The sequence below is a fragment of the Staurois parvus genome, unplaced genomic scaffold (assembly GCF_062004578.1).
Source record: "Staurois parvus isolate SC_StPar_1 unplaced genomic scaffold, SC_StPar_1.0 ptg000913l, whole genome shotgun sequence".
NCBI classification, from domain to species: domain Eukaryota; kingdom Metazoa; phylum Chordata; class Amphibia; order Anura; family Ranidae; genus Staurois; species Staurois parvus.
The window spans coordinates 838,719-862,355 of NW_028318709.1; the positions used below are offsets into that span (position 1 = coordinate 838,719).

At 47.1% G+C, this 23,637-nt stretch overlaps 1 protein-coding gene across 1 annotated transcript in view; it reads right to left on the reverse strand.

The window, feature by feature from the left end:
- LOC149442106 (integrin alpha-X-like) overlaps window positions 1–23,637 on the reverse strand; it is an 85,458-nt gene that overhangs the window by 5,533 nt on the left and 56,288 nt on the right. Inside the window, exons 16-24 of the mRNA XM_089656528.1 lie at window positions 22,353–22,507; window positions 18,061–18,218; window positions 15,468–15,572; window positions 14,400–14,473; window positions 14,178–14,319; window positions 14,009–14,104; window positions 12,478–12,557; window positions 12,316–12,399; window positions 8,131–8,197 (exon numbers count right to left, since the gene is read on the reverse strand). Of these exons, the coding sequence (XP_089512654.1) occupies window positions 8,131–8,197; window positions 12,316–12,399; window positions 12,478–12,557; window positions 14,009–14,104; window positions 14,178–14,319; window positions 14,400–14,473; window positions 15,468–15,572; window positions 18,061–18,218; window positions 22,353–22,507 (961 nt within the window). The remainder of the gene's footprint in view (window positions 1–8,130; window positions 8,198–12,315; window positions 12,400–12,477; window positions 12,558–14,008; window positions 14,105–14,177; window positions 14,320–14,399; window positions 14,474–15,467; window positions 15,573–18,060; window positions 18,219–22,352; window positions 22,508–23,637) is intronic.

Sequence of the window (23,637 nt, forward strand, 5' to 3'; positions counted from 1 at the left end):
CAGAAGGTAAAGGTCAGGGATTTCTGAACTGCAAAACGCCATCAGGGGGCAAGCAGAGCATCCTTGTAAAGAATGTTCTATATGTTCCAAGCCTAGAAGGAAGCCTCCTATCAGTTAAAACCCTTGCAAGCAATGGACTCACTGTCCAGTTCAGAGGTAATGAATGCACAATTCAAAATGGAAAGCAAATTCTAGCAAGAGGAAGATTAAATCAACATCTGTACAAACTCATCACTGAAAGTGAGAAGGCTAATGCGGCAACTCATAGCCCACATGACAAGTGCATCCACCTGTGGCATAGAAGATTGGGGCATCCAAACCCAGAAGCTATAAAGGACTTTGCAAAGAGAGGTCTATCAGAAGACATGAAAATATTGCCTTGCCACACACTCAGCAAGTGCACGTGTTGCATCAAAGCAAAGGCCACCCGAACCTCTCTTCCACAGACCAGTCAGAGTAAAACCATTAAACCCATGGAACTGATACACAGTGATGTGTGCGGACCAATGAAAACCATCACACCTGGCGGGAACAGATATTTACTGACTTTCATTGATGATTATTCCAGGTACACAATAACGTATCTAATGAAGCACAAAAGTGAGACATTAGAAAAACTTCAAGAGTTTGTAGCTATGACAAGCAACAAGTTTCAAAGGAAACCTGGAATAATACGCACTGATAATGGAGGGGAATATATGAATAAAGAGATGGAATCATACCTAAAGAAACAAGGTATTATACACCAAACAACTGTACCATACACTCCTGAGCAAAACGGTGTAGCGGAAAGAAAGAATCGCACTCTTGTAGAAATGACAAGATGTATGATTACGGACGCTGCCTTACCTAACAAATACTGGGGAGAAGCAATAATGACTGCAACATACCTACAAAACAGGCTCCCATCAAAATCTATTGAGAGTACACCATATGAAATGTGGAATGGATCAAAACCTAACGTAGGACACATCAGAGTGTTTGGCTGTAAAGCATATGCCCACATTCCAAGTCAGAAACGCTCCAAGTTGGAGAACAAAGCCATAGAAGGCATTCTGGTCGGCTACAGTGAGCAGAGTAAGGGATATAGAATCCTTTGTCCAAAGACCAACAAGGTCACAGTAAGCCGCAGTGTTTATTTTGATGAAAGTGAAGCACCAGATAATACAATGCTTGAAAAATGTGGAGAGGATTTACACACTGAATCGGCAAGAGACACTGATTTATGCGAAGCAGGACAAGAGCCAGAACAACAAGAAGTGGAACTTACAATCAACGATCCAATAGAACCCACTGAACAACAAGAAATCAGAAGATCCTCTCGAATGACAAAAGGGATACCACCCCGCAGGTTATCATACGCTGCTAAAACACATCAAACACAGGAGCCAACATCCTGGGAAGACATAGAAACTTTGCCAAGAAGGGAAGCCGATCAGTGGAGAAAAGCAGCTGAAGAAGAAATAAAATCACTTCAAGAAAATAAAACTTGGTCACTAACAGAACTCCCTCCTGGTCGCAAAACCATCGGAAACAAGTGACTGTTGCACTCTCTTCAACTGAAGTGGAATACATAGCAGCAGCACATGCATGTCAAGAATCCATTTGGATTCGTCAACTTCTACTAGACATGGGACTGAATATGTCACAACCCACACCCATCTTTGAAGACAATCAGGGATGCATAAAGCTTACGCACTCTGAGAAGATTAACCCAAGAACCAAGCACATTGATGTAAGATATCATCTGCTCAGAGACATGCAAGAACAAGGGGTTATCGACATCCAGTACTGCCCATCAGAGGAGATGACTGCAGACGCACTCACCAAACCTTTGCCAAGGGAACATCATTGTTTTCTACAAAAGAGACTAAATGTCATATAATTATGCACATGCCGTTGAGAAGGGGTGTTGGGAATACAACAGCATGTACTATAATGTACTATATACAGTATTCTGTGGTAATATCACTTGACCAGTAGATGGCACTGTACGCTAAAGGTTACTAGTTGTGTATGTGTAAAACTTGCTGGTTCTTTCTTTTTCTCTATCATCTTTTCAGGAAGTAATGTGCTGTAATAAGTCTGCTGTTATACAGTCTGCTGCAATGTGCTCTCTATGTTTGTAACTTAAGCCACACAAGTAAAGCCTGAATTCTGCTATCACTACCAGTGTCTTCTATAACACATAACCAACAATGCAGCTGGAAAACACAAAAGAGGGCAGAAATACCTAATGGGGGGGACACACAAAGGTGGGCAGGAACACCTCATGGGGGGCACACAAAGGTGCTGGGCGAGAACACCATATGGTGGCAGAAAGACATAGAGGGGACCAGGGACACTTCATTGGGTGGGAACACATAGAGATACAGGGACACTCAATTGGGTGGAAACACACAGAGGGGAGCAGGGACACTCCATTGGGTGGAAACACACAGAGGGGTGCAAGGACACTTCATTGGGTGAGAACACGTAAAGGGGAGCAGGAGCACTCAATTGGGCAGGAACACATTATTATTATTATAGAGTATTTATATAGCGCCAAAGGGTTTGCTCAGCGCTGTACATTAGAATGGGGGAGAAGACATGAGACAATACAATAGCAACACAATACACGAGGGGTTAGAGGGCCCTGCCCTTTCGAGCTTACAGTCTAGGAGGGGGGGGATGGTGGTACAGGAGGAGATGGCTGTGGGGGGATGGAATGGAGTGAGGAGTGGAGGGAATCGGCTGTTAGGTGAGGGTGGGGTAGGCTTCTCTGAAGAGATGGGTTTTCAGGGTGCATCTAAAGGTGAGGAGGGTAGGGGACAATCTGATGGATTGGGGAAGTGAGTTCCAGAGGATGGGGAAAGCTCTGGAGAAGTCCTGCAGTCAGGCATGGGAGGTGAAGACCAGGGAGCTAGAGAGTAGGAGGTCTTGCGTGGAGCGAAGATTACGGGTAGGGTGGTATTTGGGCATTAGGTCGGTGAGGTAGTTTGGGGCAGCGTTGTGAATGGCTTTGTACAGTTGCAAGAAAAAGTATGTGAACCCTTTGGGATTACGTGGAGTTTTGCATGAATTGGGCATAAAATGTGCTTTGAACGTCATCTAAGTCACAACAATAGAAGAACACAGTCTGCTGAACATAATACTACACAAACATTAGATGTTGCCATGGTTTAATTGCACATAACATGTAAACATTCACAGTGCAGGGAGGAAAAAGTATGTGAACCTTTGGACTTAATAACTGGTTGACCCTCCTTTGGCAGCAATATCCTCAACCAAACGTTTCCTGTAGTTGCAGATCAGACCTGCACAACGATCTGGAGTAATTTTGGACCACTCCTCTTCACAAAACTGTTTCAGTGTAGCAATATTCTTGGGATGTCTGGTGTGAATCGCTCTCTTAAGGTCATGCCACAGCATTTCAATCGGGTTGAGGTCAGGACTCTGACTGGGCCACTCTAGAAGGCGTATTCTGTGCTGTTGCAGCCATTGTTTTGTTGAATTACTTGTATGCTTTGGGTCATTGTCCTGTTGCATCACCCATCCTCTGCGGAGCTTCAGTTGGCGGACAGATGGTCGTACGTTTTCCTGCAAAATGTCTTGATAAACTCTGGAATTCATTTTCCCATCAATGACAACAATCCGTCCACGCCCTGAGGCAGCAAAGCAGCCCCAAACCATGATGCTCCCTCCGCCATGTTTTACAGTGGGGATGAGGTTTTGATGTTGGTGTGCTGTGCCTTTTTTTCTCCACACATAGTGTTGTGTGTTCTTCCCAAACAACTCAATCTTGGTTTCATCTGTCCACAGTATATTTTGTCAGTAGTGCTGTGGAACATCCAGGTGCTCTTTTGCAAACTTCAAACGTGCTGCAATATTCTTTTTGGACAGCAATGGCTTCCTCCCTGGTGTCCTGCCATGTACTCCATTCTTGTTTAATGTTTTCCTTATTGTAGATGTGTCAACAAAAATGTTATCATGTGCCAGAGATTTCTGTAGGTCTTTAGCTGACACTCTGGGATTCTTCTTTACCTCATGCAGCATTCTGCGCTGTGCTCTTGCAGTCATTTTTACAGGACGACCACGCCTAGGGAGAGTAGCAACAGTGCTAAACTTTCTCCATTTGTAGACAGTATGTCTTACCATGGACACATGAACATCAAGGCTTTTGGAGATACTTTTGTAACCCTTTCCAGCTTCATGCAAGTCAACAATTCTTGATCGTAGGTCTTCTGAGAGCTCTTTTCTGTGAGGCATGTTTCACATCAGACAGTGCTTCTTGAAACCAGTAAACCCAAAACAGGTGTGTGTTTTTTAAGGGCAGGACAGCTGTCAGCAACACATCCAATATCATCACACTGATTGGAGTCAAGGTTGGCTCACTCCTGGCTCCAATTAGCTCTGGGAGAAGTCATTAAGCTAGGGCCTCACGTACTTTTTCCTCCCTGCACTGTGAATGTTTACATGTTATGCGCAATTAAACCATGGCAACATCTAATGTTTGTGTAGTATTATGTTCAGTAGACTGTGTTCTTCTATTGTTGTGACTTAGATGACATTCAGAGCACATTTTATGCCCAATTCATGCAAAACTCCACGTAATCCCAAGGGGTTCACATACTTGTTCTTGCAACTGTACGTCAGTGTTAGTAGTTTGAATTTGATGCGTTGGGCAATCAGGAGCCAGTGGAGGGAATGACAGAGGGGGGTGGCAGAAGTGGATCGGTTGGTAAGGTGGATGAGTTCAGGATAGACTGAAGCGGGGATAGTCTGTGATGAGGTAGGCCGGTGAGAAGGGAGGGAACGAGTTGTTTAGTAGTGCCTGGGGTTAGGAACGAGCGTATTTTGGAGATGTTGCGGAGGTGGAACCTGTATGCAGTAGTCAGCGATTGGGCATGGGGTTGGAAGGACAGATTGGAGTCTAGGATGACACCTAGGACCTTGGCTTGCGTGGTGGGACTGATGGTAGCATTGTTGGTCGTGATGGAGAGGGTGGGGGGGGGTGCGGGCAGGGGGGAAAATTAGGAGTTTGGTTTTGGAAAGTTTCAGTTTGAGGAAGGGGAGCGACATCCAGTCCGATATGTCGTTCAGTAGGTGGGTGATACGGTCGGAGAATGAAGGGGTGAGGTGAGGGGTGGAGAGGTAATTTTGCATGTCATCGGCGTAGAGGTGATAGTTGAAGCCATGGGAGTGTATCGGTTTACCAAGGGAGGAGGTGTAGATGGAGAAGAGAAGGGGCCTGAGGACAGAGCCTTGGGGGACCCCAACAGAGGGGGAGGTGGCAGCGTTATAGGTAACACTGAAGGAGCGTTGGGATAGATAGGAGGAGAGCCAGGAGAGAGCGGAGTCTCTGATGCCGAGGGAGTGTAGTTTGTTAAGGAGGAGGGGGTGGTCAACTGTGTCAAAGGCAGCGGAAAGGTCGAGGAGTAGGAAGACTGAGTAGTGGCCATTAGCTTTGGTGGTTAGCAGGTCGTTAGTAATTTTCAGTAGGGCAGTTTCGGTGGAATGTTTGGGGCGGAAGCCGGATTGTAGGGGATCGAGGAGGTTGTTGTCGGTGAGGTGGGCGCTTAGGCGATTGTAAACTAAGAGCTCAAGGAGCTTGGAAGTGAATGGCAGCAGTGAGATGGGTCTGAGGTTGTTCAGGTCGGTGGGGTCCAGGGAGGGTTTTTTGAGTATGGGGGTGATGTGGGCGAGCTTTGGGGGAGGGGAATGTGCCAGTAGAGAGGGAGATATTGAAGATGTGGGTAAGGGAGCGCAGGATGGAGGAGGAGGGTGACCAAAGGAGTTGCGAGGGAACAGGGTCAAGGGGGCAGGTGGTGAGACGGGCTTTTGAGAAGACCTTAGTGACCTCCTCAAATGTAGCAGGAGTGTAGGGGAGGTGAAGCTGTGCGGGATGTTCAGTGTGGTGGGTGGGAGGGAGGGCGGTAGCGAGGTCAGAGGAGGGGAGAGTTTATGGGGCTATGGTGGGGGGCAATGGGGATACTAAATTGGGTGGGAACACATAGAAGGGAACAGGGATACTAAATTGGGAGGGAACACATAGAGGGGAGTAGGGACACTTCATTGGAAAGGAACACGTAGAGAGATCCAGAAACAGAGAGGACACAGAGGAAGGACACTCAATGTGTGGGTACACATGGAATGGATCAGGGAAACGCAATTGAGCAGGAACACATAGAGGAGAGCAGGTACACTTCATTGGGTGGGAACACATAGAGAGATGCATAAATACAGAGGACACAGTAGAAGGCCACTCAATGGTGTGGGCACACATAGAAGGGAGCGGGAATACTTATTTGGGAGGGAACACATAGAAGGGAGCGGGGATACTCAATTGGGAGGGAACACATAGAGAGGAGCAGGGACACTGTATTGGAAGGGAACACACAGAGAGGTGCAGATAGAGGGGAGCAGGGGCACTCCACTGGGAGGGAATACGTAGAGGGGAGCAGGGATGCTCCATTGGGTGGGAACACGTAGAGGGGAGCATGGACACTCCATTGGGTGGGAACACATAGAAGGGATCAGGGACACTCAAATGGATGGGAACACATAGAGGGGAGCAGGGACACTGCATTGGACAGGAACACATAGAGGGGAGCAGGGACACTCAATTGGACGAGAATACATAAAAGGGAGCAAGGACACTCAATTGGGTAGGAACACCTAGAGGGAAGCAGGGACACTCCATTGGAAAAGAACACATAGAGAGGTAAAGGGTTACTCCATTGGGTGGGAACACATAAAAGGAAACAGGGATGCTCTACTGGGCGGGAATACGTAGAGGGGAGCAGGGACGCTCCATTGGGTGGGAACACATAGAGGAGAGCAAGGGTACTCAATTAGATGGGAACACATAGAGGAGAGCAGGGGTACTCAATTGGATGGGAACACATAGAAGGGAGCGGGGTCACCCAGTTGGGCAGGAACACATAGAGGGAAGCAGGGGCACTCCATTGGATGGGAACACAGAGTGGGGGCAGGAACACTCCATTGGGTGGGAAATCATAGAAGGGAGCAGGGACACTGCATTGGATGGGAGCACATAGAGGGAAGCAGGGACACTCAATTGGACGGGAACACATAAATGGGAGCAGGGGCACTTAATTGGTCAGGAACACATAAAGGGTAGCAGGGACACTCTATTGGACGGGAACAAATAGAGAGGTACAGAGTCACTCCATTGGGTGGGAACACATAGAGGGGAGCAGGGGCACTTAATTGGGCAGGAACATATAGAGGTGAGCAGGGACACTATTGGATGGGAACACATAGAGGGGAGCAGGGACACTCTATTGGGTGGGAACACACAGAGAGGAGCAGAGACAAACTCATAGAGAGGAGCAAGGACACTCAATTGGGTGGAAACACACAGAGGGGAGCATGGGCAATCCATTGGGTGGGAACACATAGAGAGATGCAGAAACACAGAGGAGGTACATTCAATGGTGTGGGTACACAGGGGCACTCAACTGGGTGGGAAACAGAGGGGAGCAGGGACACTCCATTGGGTGTTAACGTATAGGGGAAAGAAGGTACACTCTATGGCGGTAAGATCACATAGAAGGGAGCGAATGCACTATGGGAGTGGAAACGTGTAGAAGGGAGATAGAACACCACATTGCGGTGGGAACACATAGAGAGGAGCAATGATACTCCATGGAGGTGGGAACACATAGGAGGGAGTGTGGATACTCAATAGGAGCGGGAATCCACAGAACAAGTATAGTCACCCCATGAGAGCAGAAACACAGAGGAAAGTGGAGAGATTCCATGGAGGGAGGGAACACACAGAGGGAATGAGGACACCCCATGTGGAAAGGGAACACACAGAGTGGGCAGGTACACCCTATAGTAGCAGAAACACATAGAGGAGAGAGAAAACAACCCAATGGGTGGAGGAAATGTGCAAAGCAGGTAGGGTCACCACAAGAAGGGAGATAACCACCCACTATTGTCTACCTATAACTAAATATTACTTTTGGTTTATCTGATCCTTCGTAAAAAATAAATAAATAATTACTACTAATTCTATAGATAAATCTATAAAGTAGCGGTCACATGGTGGTTACACTCCAACATCACCGGGAACTCCACTACTAAACTGAATCATATCGTGTGCCACGTATAGGGTCTTACCCTGTAGATGTGCTGTATGGTGGTGTTATCGGATGTGAAGTCGTGGTACTTGCTGGACTCCTCAAGCCTGAAACACAAACAATGAATCACTGTGGAGTAAACGACAGTCCAATACAAGCTGTGATGGTGAAAAGACAGCAAAGCTAGGAAATGTCCAAGCAGCTACAGTCTGTCAGTAAAGAATGCAGGAAACCCAGGAGTGTCCATAAAAATAAAAATCTGTGGCCATGGAAAAGTGGTTCTGATCAAGGAAGGCTTTATATGCCATAAGACACTTTTAGGCCAATGTCAACACAACAGCAAAAATGGAGAGAATCTGGTTAGTTTTGGTTAACCTTTCTGCTTCTCTGGCCATGTGTGGACTTCTGGAGATACATCAAGCATCTGGGGTGGGATTGGTTGTGGTATTTATGGAGAGGAATCAGAAGGTTCTATAGCTCAAGCAACACCTGCCCACCTCCCCTTTCCATAGTCTGATGGATTGACCACTCAGACATAATTCCTTCTCTTTATATAAAAGCAGCATTCCTCTTCTAGCGTGACAACGTTGGGAGGAACTTGTACGAAGGGTGTCATCATACACGGGTGAGCTTATAGCAGTGTGATCTCTATATTCATCCATATCTAATCTGTGGCAGAATTGCAATTGTTATTATGTGGTGTAATCACAAAGATTGGAGAGCACTTAGGGTATCACCTAGCTTTCTAGAGCGTTTTAGGCCACTAGTTGAACCTTTTGCCTGCTATACAATGTATCCCAGTATCTCGAAAATGTAATGGGAGGTGGGTCAGCATTTTAACCTCCTTATTACTTTTTGTCAGGGAGCGAGGAGCCAGACACACAAGGAGGTGCAATTAAAGGTAGATTTATTATACAAAAACAAGACAGAGTCTTTGCAAGTCCAACAGCAACAGCGGATGAATGGGTAGGACAGTAGCCAGGAAGGATGATCGCCAGAGCCGGGGTCAGAAGCCAGGAAAAATGATCGCCAGAGCCGGGGTCAGAAGCCAGGAAGGATGGTCGCCAGAGCCGGTGTCAGAAGCCAGGAAGGATGGTCGTCACAGCCTGGGTCAGAAGCCAGGAAGGATGGTCGCCAGAGCCGGTGTCAGAAGCCAGGAAGGAGTCTTGCCAAAGCCGAGTTGGTATCCAGGAAAGCAATGAGAAACTAAACAGGAGCTTGCTGCTGTGCAACAGATAGGACACAAATGCAATTGACAGCTACAAACAGCAGACTTATATGTGATAAGCCGCCACCTCCTGTGGGAGGAGCCGCAGGGGGCTGAAAGCATAAAGGATCCCACAATGCTTTGCAGACACCTAAGATGGATGCCAGCACATGGAGCAGCACAAGCCCTGAGGAAAGGTAGGACCTTGACACTTTTGCATAGCGGACGAATCGCAAACTTTCACAGAAAGGATTTTGAAGGGTAGGTCCTCTCCCAGGAAAAACATTACTGCACCTCGAAAACCAATCAACTTTATTGGATAAACCGTTAAGATCAGGGGGTATGTAGATCCCTTCATAAAAACACAGTAGTAAGTAATACAGAAGATTATCCCCATCAGAATTATGAATAAAATATAATGTCAACATCAAACACCATAGAGGGGGCAAGGGTACTCCATTGGGCGGGAACACATAGAGGGGAGCAGGGGCACTTAATTGGGCAGGAACACATAGAGGTGAGCAGGGACACTCTATTGGATGGGAACAAATAGAGGGGAGCAGGGACACTCTATTGGATGGGAACACATAGAGGGGAGCAGGGACACTCTATTGGGTGGAAACACACAGAGGGGAGCAGGGACACTCTATTGGGTGGAAACACACAGAGGGGAGCAGGAACACTCTATTGGGTGGAAACACACAGAGGGGAGCATGGGCAATCCATTGGGTGGGAACACATAGAGAGATGCAGAAACACAGAGGTGGTACATTCAATGGTGTGGGTACACACGGAATGGAGCAGGGACACTCAATTGGGTGGAAACATATAGGGGAAATAAGTTACACTCTATGGGGGTGAGATCACATACAATAGAAGGGAGCGAATGCACTATGGGAGTGGAAATGTGTAGAAGGGAGATAGAACACCCCATTGCAGTGGGAACACATAGAGAGGAGCAATGATAATCCATGGGGGTGGGAACACATAGAGAGGAGCAATGATACTCCATGGGGGTGGGAACACATGGAGAGGAGCAATGATACTCCATGGAGGTAGGAACACATAGAAGGGAGTGTGGATACTGAATAAGAGAGGGAATCCACAGAACAAGTATAGTCACCCCATGAGAGCAGAAACACAGAGGAAAGTGGGGAGATTCCATGGAGGGAAGGAACACACAGAGGGAATGAGGACACCCCATGTAGAAGGGGAACACACAGAGTGGGCAGGTACACCCTATAGTAGCAGAAACACATAGAGGAGAGAGAAAACAACCCAATGGGCGTAGACCCCTTCATAAAAACACATCCGCAAGCAGTATAGTAAGTAATACAGAAGATTATCCCCATCAGAATTATGAATAAAATATAATGTCAACATCAAACACCACACAGGGGGCAGGGGCACTCCATTGGGCGGGAACACATAGAAGGGATCAAGGACACTCACATTTTTAAATCAAACACCACTGGCGCGATGTCGAATATATAGCTCTCTGAAGTCTGCCAGTGAACGCTCCATCAAGCAATATCCAAACACGTTTCGTCCAAATGAGCTACTTCAGGGGAATGTTGGGTTTTGTTGGGGTCTGGTAATTCCCGTAAAATCCGACAGGGGCACTCCATTGGGCAGGAACAGAAAGAAAGGTTCAAGGACACTCAAATGTTAACATCAACCACCACTGGCGTGATGCCGAATAAATGGCTGTCTGAAGTCTGCCAATGAACGCTCCATCAAGCAGTACCCAAACACGTTTCGTCCAAATGGGCTACTTCAGGGGAATGTTGGGTTTGTTGGGGTTTGGTAATTCCCGTAAGATCCGACAGGGACACTCCATTGGGCGGGAACACATAGAAGGGATCAGGGACAATCAAACACCACTGGTGCGATGCTGAATAAATGACTCTGAAGTTTGCCAATGAACACTCCATCAAGCAATATCCAAACATGTTTCATCCAAATGGTCTACTTTGGGAATGATGGGGTTTATTGGGGTCTCATAATTCCCGTACGATCCGGCAGGGGCAATCCATTGGGCGGGAACACATAGAAGGGATCAGGGTCACTCAAATTTAAACATCAAACACCACTGGTGCGATACCTAAAAAAATTGGCTGTCTGAAGTTTGCCAATGAACGCTCCATCAAGCAATATCCAAACACGTTTCGTCCAAATGGTCTACTTCAGGGGAATGTTGGGGTTTGTTGGGGTCTGGTAATTCCCGTAAGATCCGGCAGGGGCACTAAATTGGGCGGGAACACATAGAAGGGATCAGGGACACTCAAATGTTAACATCAAACACCACTGGTGCGATGCCGAATAAATGACTCTGAAGTCTGCCAATGAACGCTCCATCAAGCAATATCCAAACACATTCTATCCAAATGGGCTACTTCAGGGGAATGTTGGGTTTGTTGGGGGTCTGGTAATTCCCGTAAGATCCGACAGGGACACTCCATTGGGCAGGAACACATAGAAGGGATCAGGGACACTCAAATGTTAACATCAAACACCTCTGGCACGATGCCGAATAAATGTCTGTCTGAAGTCTGCCAATGAACGCTCCATCATGCAATATCCAAACACATTCTATCTAAATGGGCTACTTCAGGGGAATGTTGGGTTTGTTGGGGTCTGGTAATTTCCGTAAGATCTGGAGATGCACCCGCCCTCACTGTTTGGAGTCAGACTCTTGGTGGAAGCAGTTGTGGCCACTATCATATCTACAATGTTCTGTATACTCACTATACTGCTTGTGTGAATGTTTTTTGTTCATTATGAAGGGGTCTATATACCCTCTATGATCCTAATGGTTTATACCAGAAAATTGATTGTCTTTGATAGTTCAGTAACGTTTTTCCTGGAAGACCACCCAGGAAAGATATAATTCTATTGAGGAGCTGGTGGGAGAATTTGGTTGCTGGACCCAAAAGATTCCGGGATTAACCTCCTTATTACTCTGGTATGGACAGTCTGAAGATTGAAACCTTCTCTCTGCTGGTTGGATCCACTCACGCATTGATGGAGACATAGATGGCATACAACACATCGACTTTTGCCAAGGACATCCTTCGATTGTTGGGCGATTCTTTGTTATCACTGCAGAGAAAATAACAATTTAACACAGAGGTCAGGAAACCGGATCCCATAGAGATAGATATGTCTGGGGTGGGGTACCTGGTTGTATGGGCTGTCATGAGCAGAGAGTCTCCTAAATCTGCTGTTGGGGAAACATGGAAGCCCACCAAGAAGACCACCTAGAAGAGAGACGTGAATGCCTCTTGGAAAAGTAAGTTTATCAGTGTTACACATTGTGGCTCAGTGTGATAGAAGAGACCCTGTATAAGATCTAACACATGATAGAAGAGACCCTGTATAACATCTAACACATGATAGAAGAGACCCTGTATAACATCTAATACGTGATAGAAGAGACCCTGTGTAACATCTAACACATGATAGAAGAGACCCTGTATAACATCTAATACGTGATAGAAGAGACCCTGTATAACATCTAACACGTGATAAAAGAGACCCTGTATAACATCTAATACGTGATAGAAGAGACCCTGTGTAACATCTAACACATGATAGAAGAGACCCTGTATAACATCTAATACGTGATAGAAGAGACCCTGTATAACATCTAACACGTGATAAAAGAGACCCTGTATAACATAGAACACGTGACAGAAGAGACCCTGTATAACATAGAACACGTGACAGAAAAGACCCTGTGTAACATCTAACACATGATAGAAGAGACCCTGTATAACATCTAACACGTGATAGAAGAGACCCTGTATAAGATCTAACACATGATAGAAGAGACCCTGTATAACATCTAACACGTGATAGAAGAGACCCTGTATAAGATCTAACACATGACAGAAGAGACCCTGTATAACATCTAACACATGATAGAAGAGACCCTGTATAACATAGAACACGTGATAGAAGAGACCCTGTATAACATCTAACACGTGATAGAAGAGACCCTGTATAAGATCTAACACATGACAGAAGAGACCCTGTATAACATCTAACACATGATAGAAGAGACCCTGTATAACATAGAACACGTGATAGAAGAGACCCTGTATAACATCTAACACGTGATAGAAGAGACCCTGTATAACATCTAACACATGATAGAAGAGACCCTGTATAACATCTAACATGTGATAAAAGAGACCCTGTATAACATAGAACACGTGATAGAAGAGACCCTGTATAACATCTAATATGTGATAGAAGAGACCCTGTATAACATCTAATATGTGATAGAAGAGACCCTGTATAACATCTAATACGTGATAGAAGAGACCCTGTATAACATCTAACACGTGATAGAAGAGACCCTGCATAACATCTAGCACATGATAGAAGAGACCCTGTATAACATCTTACACACGATAGAAGAGACCCTGCATAACATCTAACACGTGATAGAAGAGACCCTGCATAACATCTAGCACATGATAGAAGAGACCCTGTATAACAGCTAGCATGCATTGACTCAGTCCAAAAGACGTTGGTGGGATTTTTTCGTTCTGCACATGTCCAATCCATCTGTTGGTAGAGCCCATGAACCCCAACCCAAAGCCAAAATACTGAGGCCAAAGGATGTTGGTGGGATTAAGTATTTGGACAGATGTTCCATGTCCTTCTCCCTGGCAGTCTTCAGCATTCTCTCCTGCACCCTTACTGTGGTGTTGGGTCTCAGCAGAGGTCTGTTCACCGTGCAGCTCACCACTCTCGGACCCTCCAGAGTAGCACATAGGACTGTCACATTCTTGTTACTCTACAAGACAAACAAACTAAGATTTAGACCCAGCAATCTGAAAGAGACCTTCTGATAGAGGGCCCTCAGTTACCTCAACAAGAGAGACCCTACGGTAAGACAAGCCCATGGGGAAGGGGATGAAAACAGAAGTGTTGTACGATTCATCTGCTAAACTCTCCACAGAGACCGTCACATTGATGTCCAGCATCGTCCCCACCACCAGCTTGGTGACACTGTCAGAGGAAGATAAGGCACCTGTCAGCAATGGGGGGGACCTGCATTGAGCTGACTGGATGGAGGAGGACTGTCTCACCCAGAGAAGGTGATGGCCAACCTCAGATCATCTTCACACACCTCATCCTGACCACAGTTCTTCTGAAATGGGACCTGCAAAGAAATGGAAGCCTCAGTCTGATGAAGCACAAAGGACCCTTTCAGCTTAGATAATTGTCTTGAAGGTGAAAAGTACAAAGTTGGTCTCCATCGCAGTTTTTAGCATGATCTACTCTTAAATTTTTGGGATTGACACCTATCATCACCTATCATTGCTGGTAATTACTAGGTCTATCAGAGCATTATTTCTAGTTGGGGCTTCCTTCCATCAATTAACACATGGAATTGTGCTGCAGGATATTCAAGGAATGATGAGCCTTAGAAGAGTGAGCAGTTCCAGTCACTATCTGGGTAACTGAAGTCCCCCATGATAATATCGCTGCTCTGCTTCATCACCATTTCTAACTGTGAGAGCAGATTGGTCTCCTTTTCATCCTTTAAGTGAGTGTAGTATCAGTAATGCACAATAATGGGGGACGTGACCAGGTTCCAGCTTGTGGTAAGTCCATTTCCACCAACAGGGGCCCTGGTGAAGAAGCAGGCTGGGGCTTAGACTCTGCAGCCTGGAGAACCCTGAAATGCTGATCTGCAAGGACTCAGTAACACAGACACTTGACAGGACCTCGGTTTGGTAAAGTTGGCTCTAGTGTTCCCGTCCTAACCTTGTGTTTCCTTTTCCTATGATTTATGTTGAATAAATTACTCTGCGATCACTGTTTCCTAAGTTGTCCCTCACTTCTGCATCTGCAATCAGATCTGTGTTGTTGGTAATTACTAAGTCTATCAGAGCATTATTTCAAGTTGGGGCTTCCTTCCACCAACTGACACATGAAATTGTGCTGCAGGATAATGAAGGAATGACGAGCCTTAGAAGAGTGAGCAGTTCCGTCCTCCCAGTCACTATCCAGATAACTGAAGTCCCCCCATGATAATATCGCTGCCCTGCTTTGCAGACATTTCTAACTTTGAGAGGAGATCGGTCTCCTCTTTATCCTTCAAGCGAATGTACGATCAGTAATGCACAATACTGGTTGTAGGCTCCTCATACCTCCTCATCATAGATGGTCCTTGTGTCCTCACTCAGCACCGGATTTCCCATAAGAGAGTAACTGAGAGACACCCGGAGAGGAGTCAGAGAGTCCTCCACACACTCCTGAGACACAGAGAGGAGATGGAACAAATACGACTTGTGTTAGAAACTAAAACCTGTGGTTAGGTGCATTGCTTTGGCCAATCACAATGCACTGTCAGGGTATCTATACAACTAAGATGTTCTTTAGTATAGAAAACAGTTATGTGACAAAACTTTCATGTGCTCATGTACTGACTGCATGGAGTGAGCATGGACAACTCCAGTCTGTCATGAGCAGGGCTTTTTTTCTCGGAGAATAGGTGCAGGAACACCCCTTCTGAGTCACCCCTTGTCTCTGTCCCCTACCCACCTCTGAGCACCATCCGTTGGTTCCTTCCCCTACCCACCTCTGAGCACCGTCCCTTGGTTCCTCCCTCTACCCACCTCTGAGCACTGTCCCTTGATTCCTCCCCCTACCCACCTCTGAGGACCGTCCCTTGGTTCCTTCCTCTACCCACCTCTGAGCAGCGTCCCTTGGTTCCTTCCCCTACCCAACTCTGAGCACCGTCCCTTGGTTACTCCCCCTATCCACCTCTGTGCATTGTTCCTTGGTTCCTTCCCCTACCCACCTCTGAGCACCATATCTTGATTCCTCCCCCTACCCACCTCTGAGCACCGTCCCTTGGTTCCTCCCCCTACCCACCTCTGAGCATTGTTCCTTGGTTCCTCCCCCTTCCCACCTCTGAGCACCATCCCTTGATTCCTCCTCCTACCCACCTCTGAGCACCATCCCTTGGTTCCTCCCACTACCCACCTCTGAGCACCATACCTTGGTTCCTCCCCCTACAGACCTCTGAGCATTGTTCCTTGGTTCCTCCCCCTACCCACCTCTGAGCATTGTTCTTTGGTTCCTCCCCCTTCCCACCTCTGAGCACCATCCCTTGATTCCTCCTCCTACCCACCTCTGAGCACCATCCCTTGGTTCCTCCCACTACCCACCTCTGAGCATAATCCCTTGGTTCCTCCCCCTACCCACCTCTGAGCATTGTTCCTTGGTTCCTCCCCCTACCCACCTCTGAGCATTGTTCCTTGGTTCCTCCTCCTACCCACCTCTGAGCACCATCCCTTTGTTCCTCCCCCTACCCACCTCTGAGCACAATCCCTTTGTTCCTCCCCCTACCCACCTCTGAGCATCATCCCTTGGTTCCTCCCCCTATCCAGCTCCTGATACTGACTGTTCTAGAGAATGCAGAACCAAGTCTCATTTTGTGGCTCTAAATAATTTGGTAATGATAACAAGAAAAACAGTAAAATAAATCCCCTGAAGCCAGAAACAATAGATTCCTCCAGTAACATATTCCTCCCCCCAGCAACAATAGACCCCCCTGCATCAAAATACCCCTGAGCGTCAATATGTTTCCCTACAGCAACAATAGACCCTCCTGCAACAAAATACCACCAGAGCAACAACAGCTCCCTCTCCAGCAAAATTAGACCCTCCTGCAACAAAATACCCCCCTGAGCATCAATAGGTCTCCTTCCAACAAAAATAGACCCTACTGCAACAAAATATGCTCTGAGCAACAATTCCCCCCCCCCCCCTCCAGCAATAAAAGACCCTACTGCAGAAAAATACTCCCTGAGCAACAATAGGTCCCCCTGTAGCAACGATAGACCCTACTGCAACAAAATACTGCCTGATCAACACTATCCCCCTACAGCAACAATAGACCCTCCTGCAACAAAATACCCCCATAGTATCAATAGGTTTCCCTCAAGCAGCAATAGACCCTCCTGCAACAAAATACCCCCCCCCCATCAACAATAAATTTCCCTACAGCAACAATAGACCCTCCTGCAAAAAAATACCGCTCGAGCAATAATAACTCCCCCTCCAGCAACAATAGACTCTCCTGCAGCAAAATACCCGCCCAGCAACAATAGGTTTTCCTCTAGCAACAATAGACCCTCCTGCAACAAAATACCCCCAAGCACCAATAAGTCTCCCTCCAGCAACAATAGACCCCTCCCCAACAACAGATCTCCCCTCGAGCAACAATAGACCCCCCAAAACAATTTATGTTCCAGTCGCCAGCATCAGTGCTGGAGGTGCCGGAACAATGTTCCTGCTGAAAAAAAGCCCTGGCCATGAATATCTCTACAATGCAAACCTCTGCAGGACCAGAATCCAGACTCACTTCTGCCAGCCCCAACCAGAATGTACAACGTCATCCTGCTGTCACCTCTCCACTATTAGACAGTATGTACCAAGTTCAGTCTGGTCAACCAAAGTCTTAAGACCTGAAGGGAGTTTGGCTTTTGGTCCTACAGAGTCAAACAGATCCTCTTGGAGGCTCATTCTATTAAAGCTTAACTCTACCCAAAATATTTTTGTAGCATTGAATAGAGCAAGAATTTCTGTCAGTTACTCCATGGTGGAGGTTTGCCCCTAACTCCCAGTCCCTATGACACCAGTACATAAATCTGGGATGTGGTTGTCACCATTACAGGTAGGCACGGACTGCTGGAGTTGAGCTTTATAGTCTGCAGGTGTTAGCTCTGTACTAACAGGAAGGAGGATGGTGTACTGGGCACATTTCCGCTTCTCACTAAGCTCCATGGACTGGATCATCGTCCGGGTGTCAGGATGGCGGGAGAAGACAGCTCGGGTTAGAATGTGTGCCGAGTCCAGCAGGAGAGTGTAGTTAACTTGTGCAGAGATTCCACCTGGAGGAAAAAAGAGGCAATGTGAGTGATGATGATCTTTATGCAATGATCCATTTCTGCATGACCTGTATGAAAAGGTACCACAGCTGACCATATTGAGGGGCCATGCTAAGAGCTTGGTCATCCTGCACCCTCTCCAAGGCACTTTCCTGTGAAGTATCACAACTGACTGCATAGAGGGGTCAGGCCAAGAACTGGGTCAACCCATACCCTTTTCCAAGGTACATTGAGGGGTCAGGTGAGAAAGTGCTTCACCCCACACCCTCTGCAAGGCACCTTCTTGTGAAGTATCACAGCTGAACACAGAGGAGTGTAAGAGATACGGAATGTAGATATTCAGTAAAAAAGGACCAGAACAGTGGGCTAAACCTTTGTGTGAGGCATCCCAACTAACCACAGAGAGGGGTCAGGCCAGGAACTGGATCATCCCACACCCTCTTCAAGACACCTTGAGGGATCAGGCAAGGAACTGTTTCACCTTTCACCCTCTCTAAGGCACAAACTTGTGAGGTATCACAACAGACCACATAGAGCATTCAGGTCAAGAACTGGGCCATCCCATACGATCTCTAAGGTACCTTCTTGTGAGGCATCACAACTGACCATGCAGAGGGTTTAGGCCAGGAACTGGATTATCCCACACCCTTTCCAAGACACTTTCATGTGAGGTATCACAACTGACCACAGAGAGGGGTCAGGCCAAGAACTGGATTATCTCAAACCCTCTCCAAGGCATCTTCTTGAGAGGTATCACAACTAACCACATAGAGGGGTCATGCCAAGAACTGGATCATCTCAAACCCTCTTCAAGGCACTTTCTTGTGAGATATTACAACTAACCACATAGAGGGGTCAGGCCAAGAACTGTATCATCTCAAACCCTCTCCAAGGCACTTTCATGTGAGGTATCACAACTAACCACATAGAGGGGTCAGGCCAAGAACTGGATCATCTCAAACCCTCTTCAAGGCACTTTCATGTGAGGTATCACAACTAACCACATAGAGGGGTCATGTCAAGAACTGGATCATCTCAAACCCTCTCCAAGGCACTTTCATGTGAGGTATCACAACTAACCACATAGAGGGGTCATGTCAAGAACTGGATCATCTCAAACCCTCTCCAATGCACTTTCATGTGAGGTATCACAACTAACCACTCAGAGGGCTCATTCCAAGAGGTGTATCATCTCAAACCCTCTCCAAGGCACTTTCATGTGAGGTATCACAACTAGCCACATAGAGGGGTCAGGCCAAGAACTGGATCATCTCAAACCTTCTCCATGGCACCTACTTGAGAGGTATCAGAACTAACCATATAGAGGGGTCAGGCCAAGAACTGGATCATCTCAAACCCTCTCCAAGGCACTTTCATGTGAGGTATCACAACTAACCACATAAAGGGGTCAGGCCAAGAAATGGATCATCTCAAACCCTTTGCAAAGCACTTTCTTGAAAGGTATCACAACTTAACACATAGAGGAGTAAAGGAATACTGACTGCAGGTATCCAGCAGGGATGACTAGATGAGAGGGCTACACTTCAAGCAATCAGGAACCAGACCATGTATGGTTAAATAAAGCCTATTAATATAAAAAAACTCTATTCCAACACCAACAAACCAGGAACAAGGTAAAAGTGAGAAATAACATGAAAGTGAAGCAAATCCAGAACAAAAACTTAACTAATGCATGCTATGATCGGAAAATGGCAGAGAGTCTTTTCATTTGTCTGCTGTGCGGAGGGCTGTATGTCCCAGGTGAGGAAACACCTTACTGTCCTAGGGCTACAGAACCTACAGAAACACCTCACTGTCCTAGGGCTACAGAACCTACAGAAACACCTCACCATCCTAGGGCTACAGAACCTACAGAAACACCTCACCATCCTAGGGCTACAGAACCTGCAGAAACACCTCACTGTCCTAGGGCTACAGAACCTACAGAAACACCTCACTGTCCTAGGGCTACAGAACCTGCAGAAACACCTCACCGTCCTAGGGCTACAGAACCTACAGAAACACCTCACCGTCCTAGGGCTACAGAACCTACAGAAACACCTCACCGTCCTAGGGCTACAGAACCTACAGAAACACCCCACCGTCCTAGGGCTACAGAACCTACAGAAACACCTCACTGTCCTAGGGCTACAGAACCTTCAGAGACACCTCACCGTCCTAGGGCTACAGAACCTACAGAGACACCTCACCGTCCTAGGGCTACAGAACCTACAGAGACACCTCACCGTCCTAGGGCTACAGAACCTACAGAAACACCTCACCGTCCTAGGGCTACAGAACCTACAGAAACACCTCACTGTCCTAGGGCTACAGAACCTACAGAAACACCTCACCGTCCTAGGGCTACAGAACCTATAGAAACACCTCACCGTCCTAGGGCTACAGAACCTACAGAAACACCTCACCGTCCTAGGGCTACAGAACCTACAGAAACACCTCACCGTCCTAGGGCTACAGAACCTACAGAAACACCTCACTGTCCTAGGGCTACAGAACCTACAGAAACACCTCACCGTCCTAGGGCTACAGAACCTACAGAAACACCTCACTGTCCTAGGGCTAAAGAACCTACAGAAACACCTCACCGTCCTAGGGCTACAGAACCTACAGAGACACCTCACCGTCCTAGGGCTACAGAACCTTCAGAGACACCTCACCGTCCTAGGGCTACAGAACCTACAGAAACACCTCACCGTCCTAGGGCTACAGAACCTACAGAGACACCTCACCGTCCTAGGGCTACAGAACCTACAGAAACACCTCACCGTCCTAGGGCTACAGAACCTATAGAAACACCTCACCGTCCTAGGGCTACAGAACCTACAGAAACACCTCACCGTCCTAGGGCTACAGAACCTACAGAAACACCTCACCGTCCTAGGGCTACAGAACCTACAGAAACACCTCACCGTCCTAGGGCTACAGAACCTACAGAAACACCTCACCGTCCTAGGGCTACAGAACCTACAGAAACACCTCACTGTCCTAGGGCTACAGAACCTACAGAAACACCTCACCGTCCTAGGGCTACAGAACCTACAGAAACACCCCACCGTCCTAGGGCTACAGAACCTACAGAAACACCTCACCGTCCTAGGGCTACAGAACCTACAGAAACACCTCACTGTCCTAGGGCTACAGAACCTACAGAAACACCTCACCGTCCTAGGGCTACAGAACCTACAGAAACACCTCACCGTCCTAGGGCTACAGAACCTGCAGAAACACCTCACCGTCCTAGGGCTACAGAACCTACAGAAACACCTCACCGTCCTAGGGCTACAGAACCTACAGAAACACCTCACCGTCCTAGGGCTACAGAAACACCCCACCGTCCTAGGGCTACAGAACCTACAGAAACACCTCACTGTCCAAGGGCTACAGAACCTACAGAAACACCTCACTGTCCTAGGGCTACAGAACCTACAGAAACACCTCACTGTCCTAGGGCTACAGAACCTACAGAAACACCTCACCGTCCTAGGGCTACAGAACCTACAGAAACACCTCACTGTCCTAGGGCTACAGAACCTACAGAAACACCTCACCGTCCTAGGGCTACAGAACCTACAGAAACACCTCACCGTCCTAGGGCTACAGAACCTACAGAAACACCTCACCGTCCTAGGGCTACAGAACCTACAGAAACACCTCACCGTCCTAGGGCTACAGAACCTACAGAAACACCTCACCGTCCTAGGGCTACAGAACCTACAGAAACACCTCACTGTCCTAGGGCTACAGAACCTACAGAAACACCTCACTGTCCTAGGGCTACAGAACCTACAGAAACACCTCACCATCCTAGGGCTACAGAACCTACAGAAACACCTCACTGTCCTAGGGCTACAGAACCTACATATTGGCAGCCATGTTTTCACATGATGTACTCCATGATTGGGATTTACTGCTCTTCATTCTTCCATGCACAAAGCTCAGACATAATTGACCATAAAAAGGATACTTTTTAAAAATCCCATAATCATTTTCATGCTGGAAGTGTCCTGATGGAGACACTGACTATACTGTCTAACATACAGATCACCGATAGAGGGTGCTCCAATACCTGCAACGCGTTTCCTACCTTCATTCGCCACCTATAAGAATACCACTTACTCGTGGCTTGGGTGCTCTTCAGTTCCCGGGTGAAGCACAAGGTGACATTTGTAGCAGCTTCCCGTCTTCCCGGAACTGAACATTCATAGGAAGAAAGCGGAATTCTTTGTGGATCAAATGTCATGGACACCGACACACCAACCACCGGACGAGATCTGAAGGAGAGTCAGAAGGAGAGACTGATGGCGATGTGTCAGGTGACAATATTACAGGAATATGTGACATCACATAAAACATTTAAAGTAGACCTGCACGCTAACAGTGAAGATTTTATAGGGAACATCTAGAAATTTTTTATTCCCTGAAAAATGTACCTTTTTAACTAGAATTTTTCCGGAAAACTAGCAGTGCATTCTCTGTGCCTAGATACTCCCGTTCAAAATCCTACTAGCTGTATATCTGCAGCGTGAGATCATCTAAGGCTCTGCAGACTCTAATTGCTCATCAGAGTCAGATTTGGTGATATCACTACTGTGCTGTTCACTGTTCTCCTTGCTGGAGAGGAAATTGCACCTTAGGACCTGCAGTGCAAGGATCTCCCTGCTTCTGTTTCATCCATTCTGTGAATCAGTGTGTAGCTCTCCCTCTAACCCCAGAGGCATATTAAGGACCCCCAGAGACAGGGTGGGCCAGCATTTCATCCCAGGGCTGAGTCTATGGTGAATGCTTGGCACCAGTCACTTTGGCAAACAAATTCAGAGCCAGATCTAGCCTGTTCTGATCTGGGAATGCAAATAAAAATTCAGGGGGCATAATGTCAACAGTGTGATGCATGGAACCAGTATTCCCTGTTCACTCGACACGCTTCTGTACCTTGGAGTCACAGCCCGGACGTAACATCTGACAGATGCACAGGTGGTAAGGGAGTGAATAGAGAGCACTAGTATGTATTAGGATGATAAACAGAACCTGTGTCGCCTTATGTAAGGTGTCCCTCTCAGAGTCCTTCCTTACATCAAGAGTCCTCCTCAAAGTTTCCCCTTTACATCAGGGTTCCTATAAAAGTCCCCCTTACATTAGGTGTCCTCATCGGAGTGCCCCTTACATAAAATGTGTACATCAGAGTACCCCCTAACATTAATTGCCCCCCTCAGAGAGCTCCTTACATCAACTGTTTCAACAGAGTGCCCCCTTGCATCAACTCTCCCTATCAGAGTGCCCCCCTACATCAACTATCCCTATCAGAGTGCCCCCTTGCATCAACTATCCCTATCAGAGTGCCCCCTTGCATCAACTATCCCTATCAGAGTGCCCCCTTGCATCAACTATCCCTATCAGAGTGCCC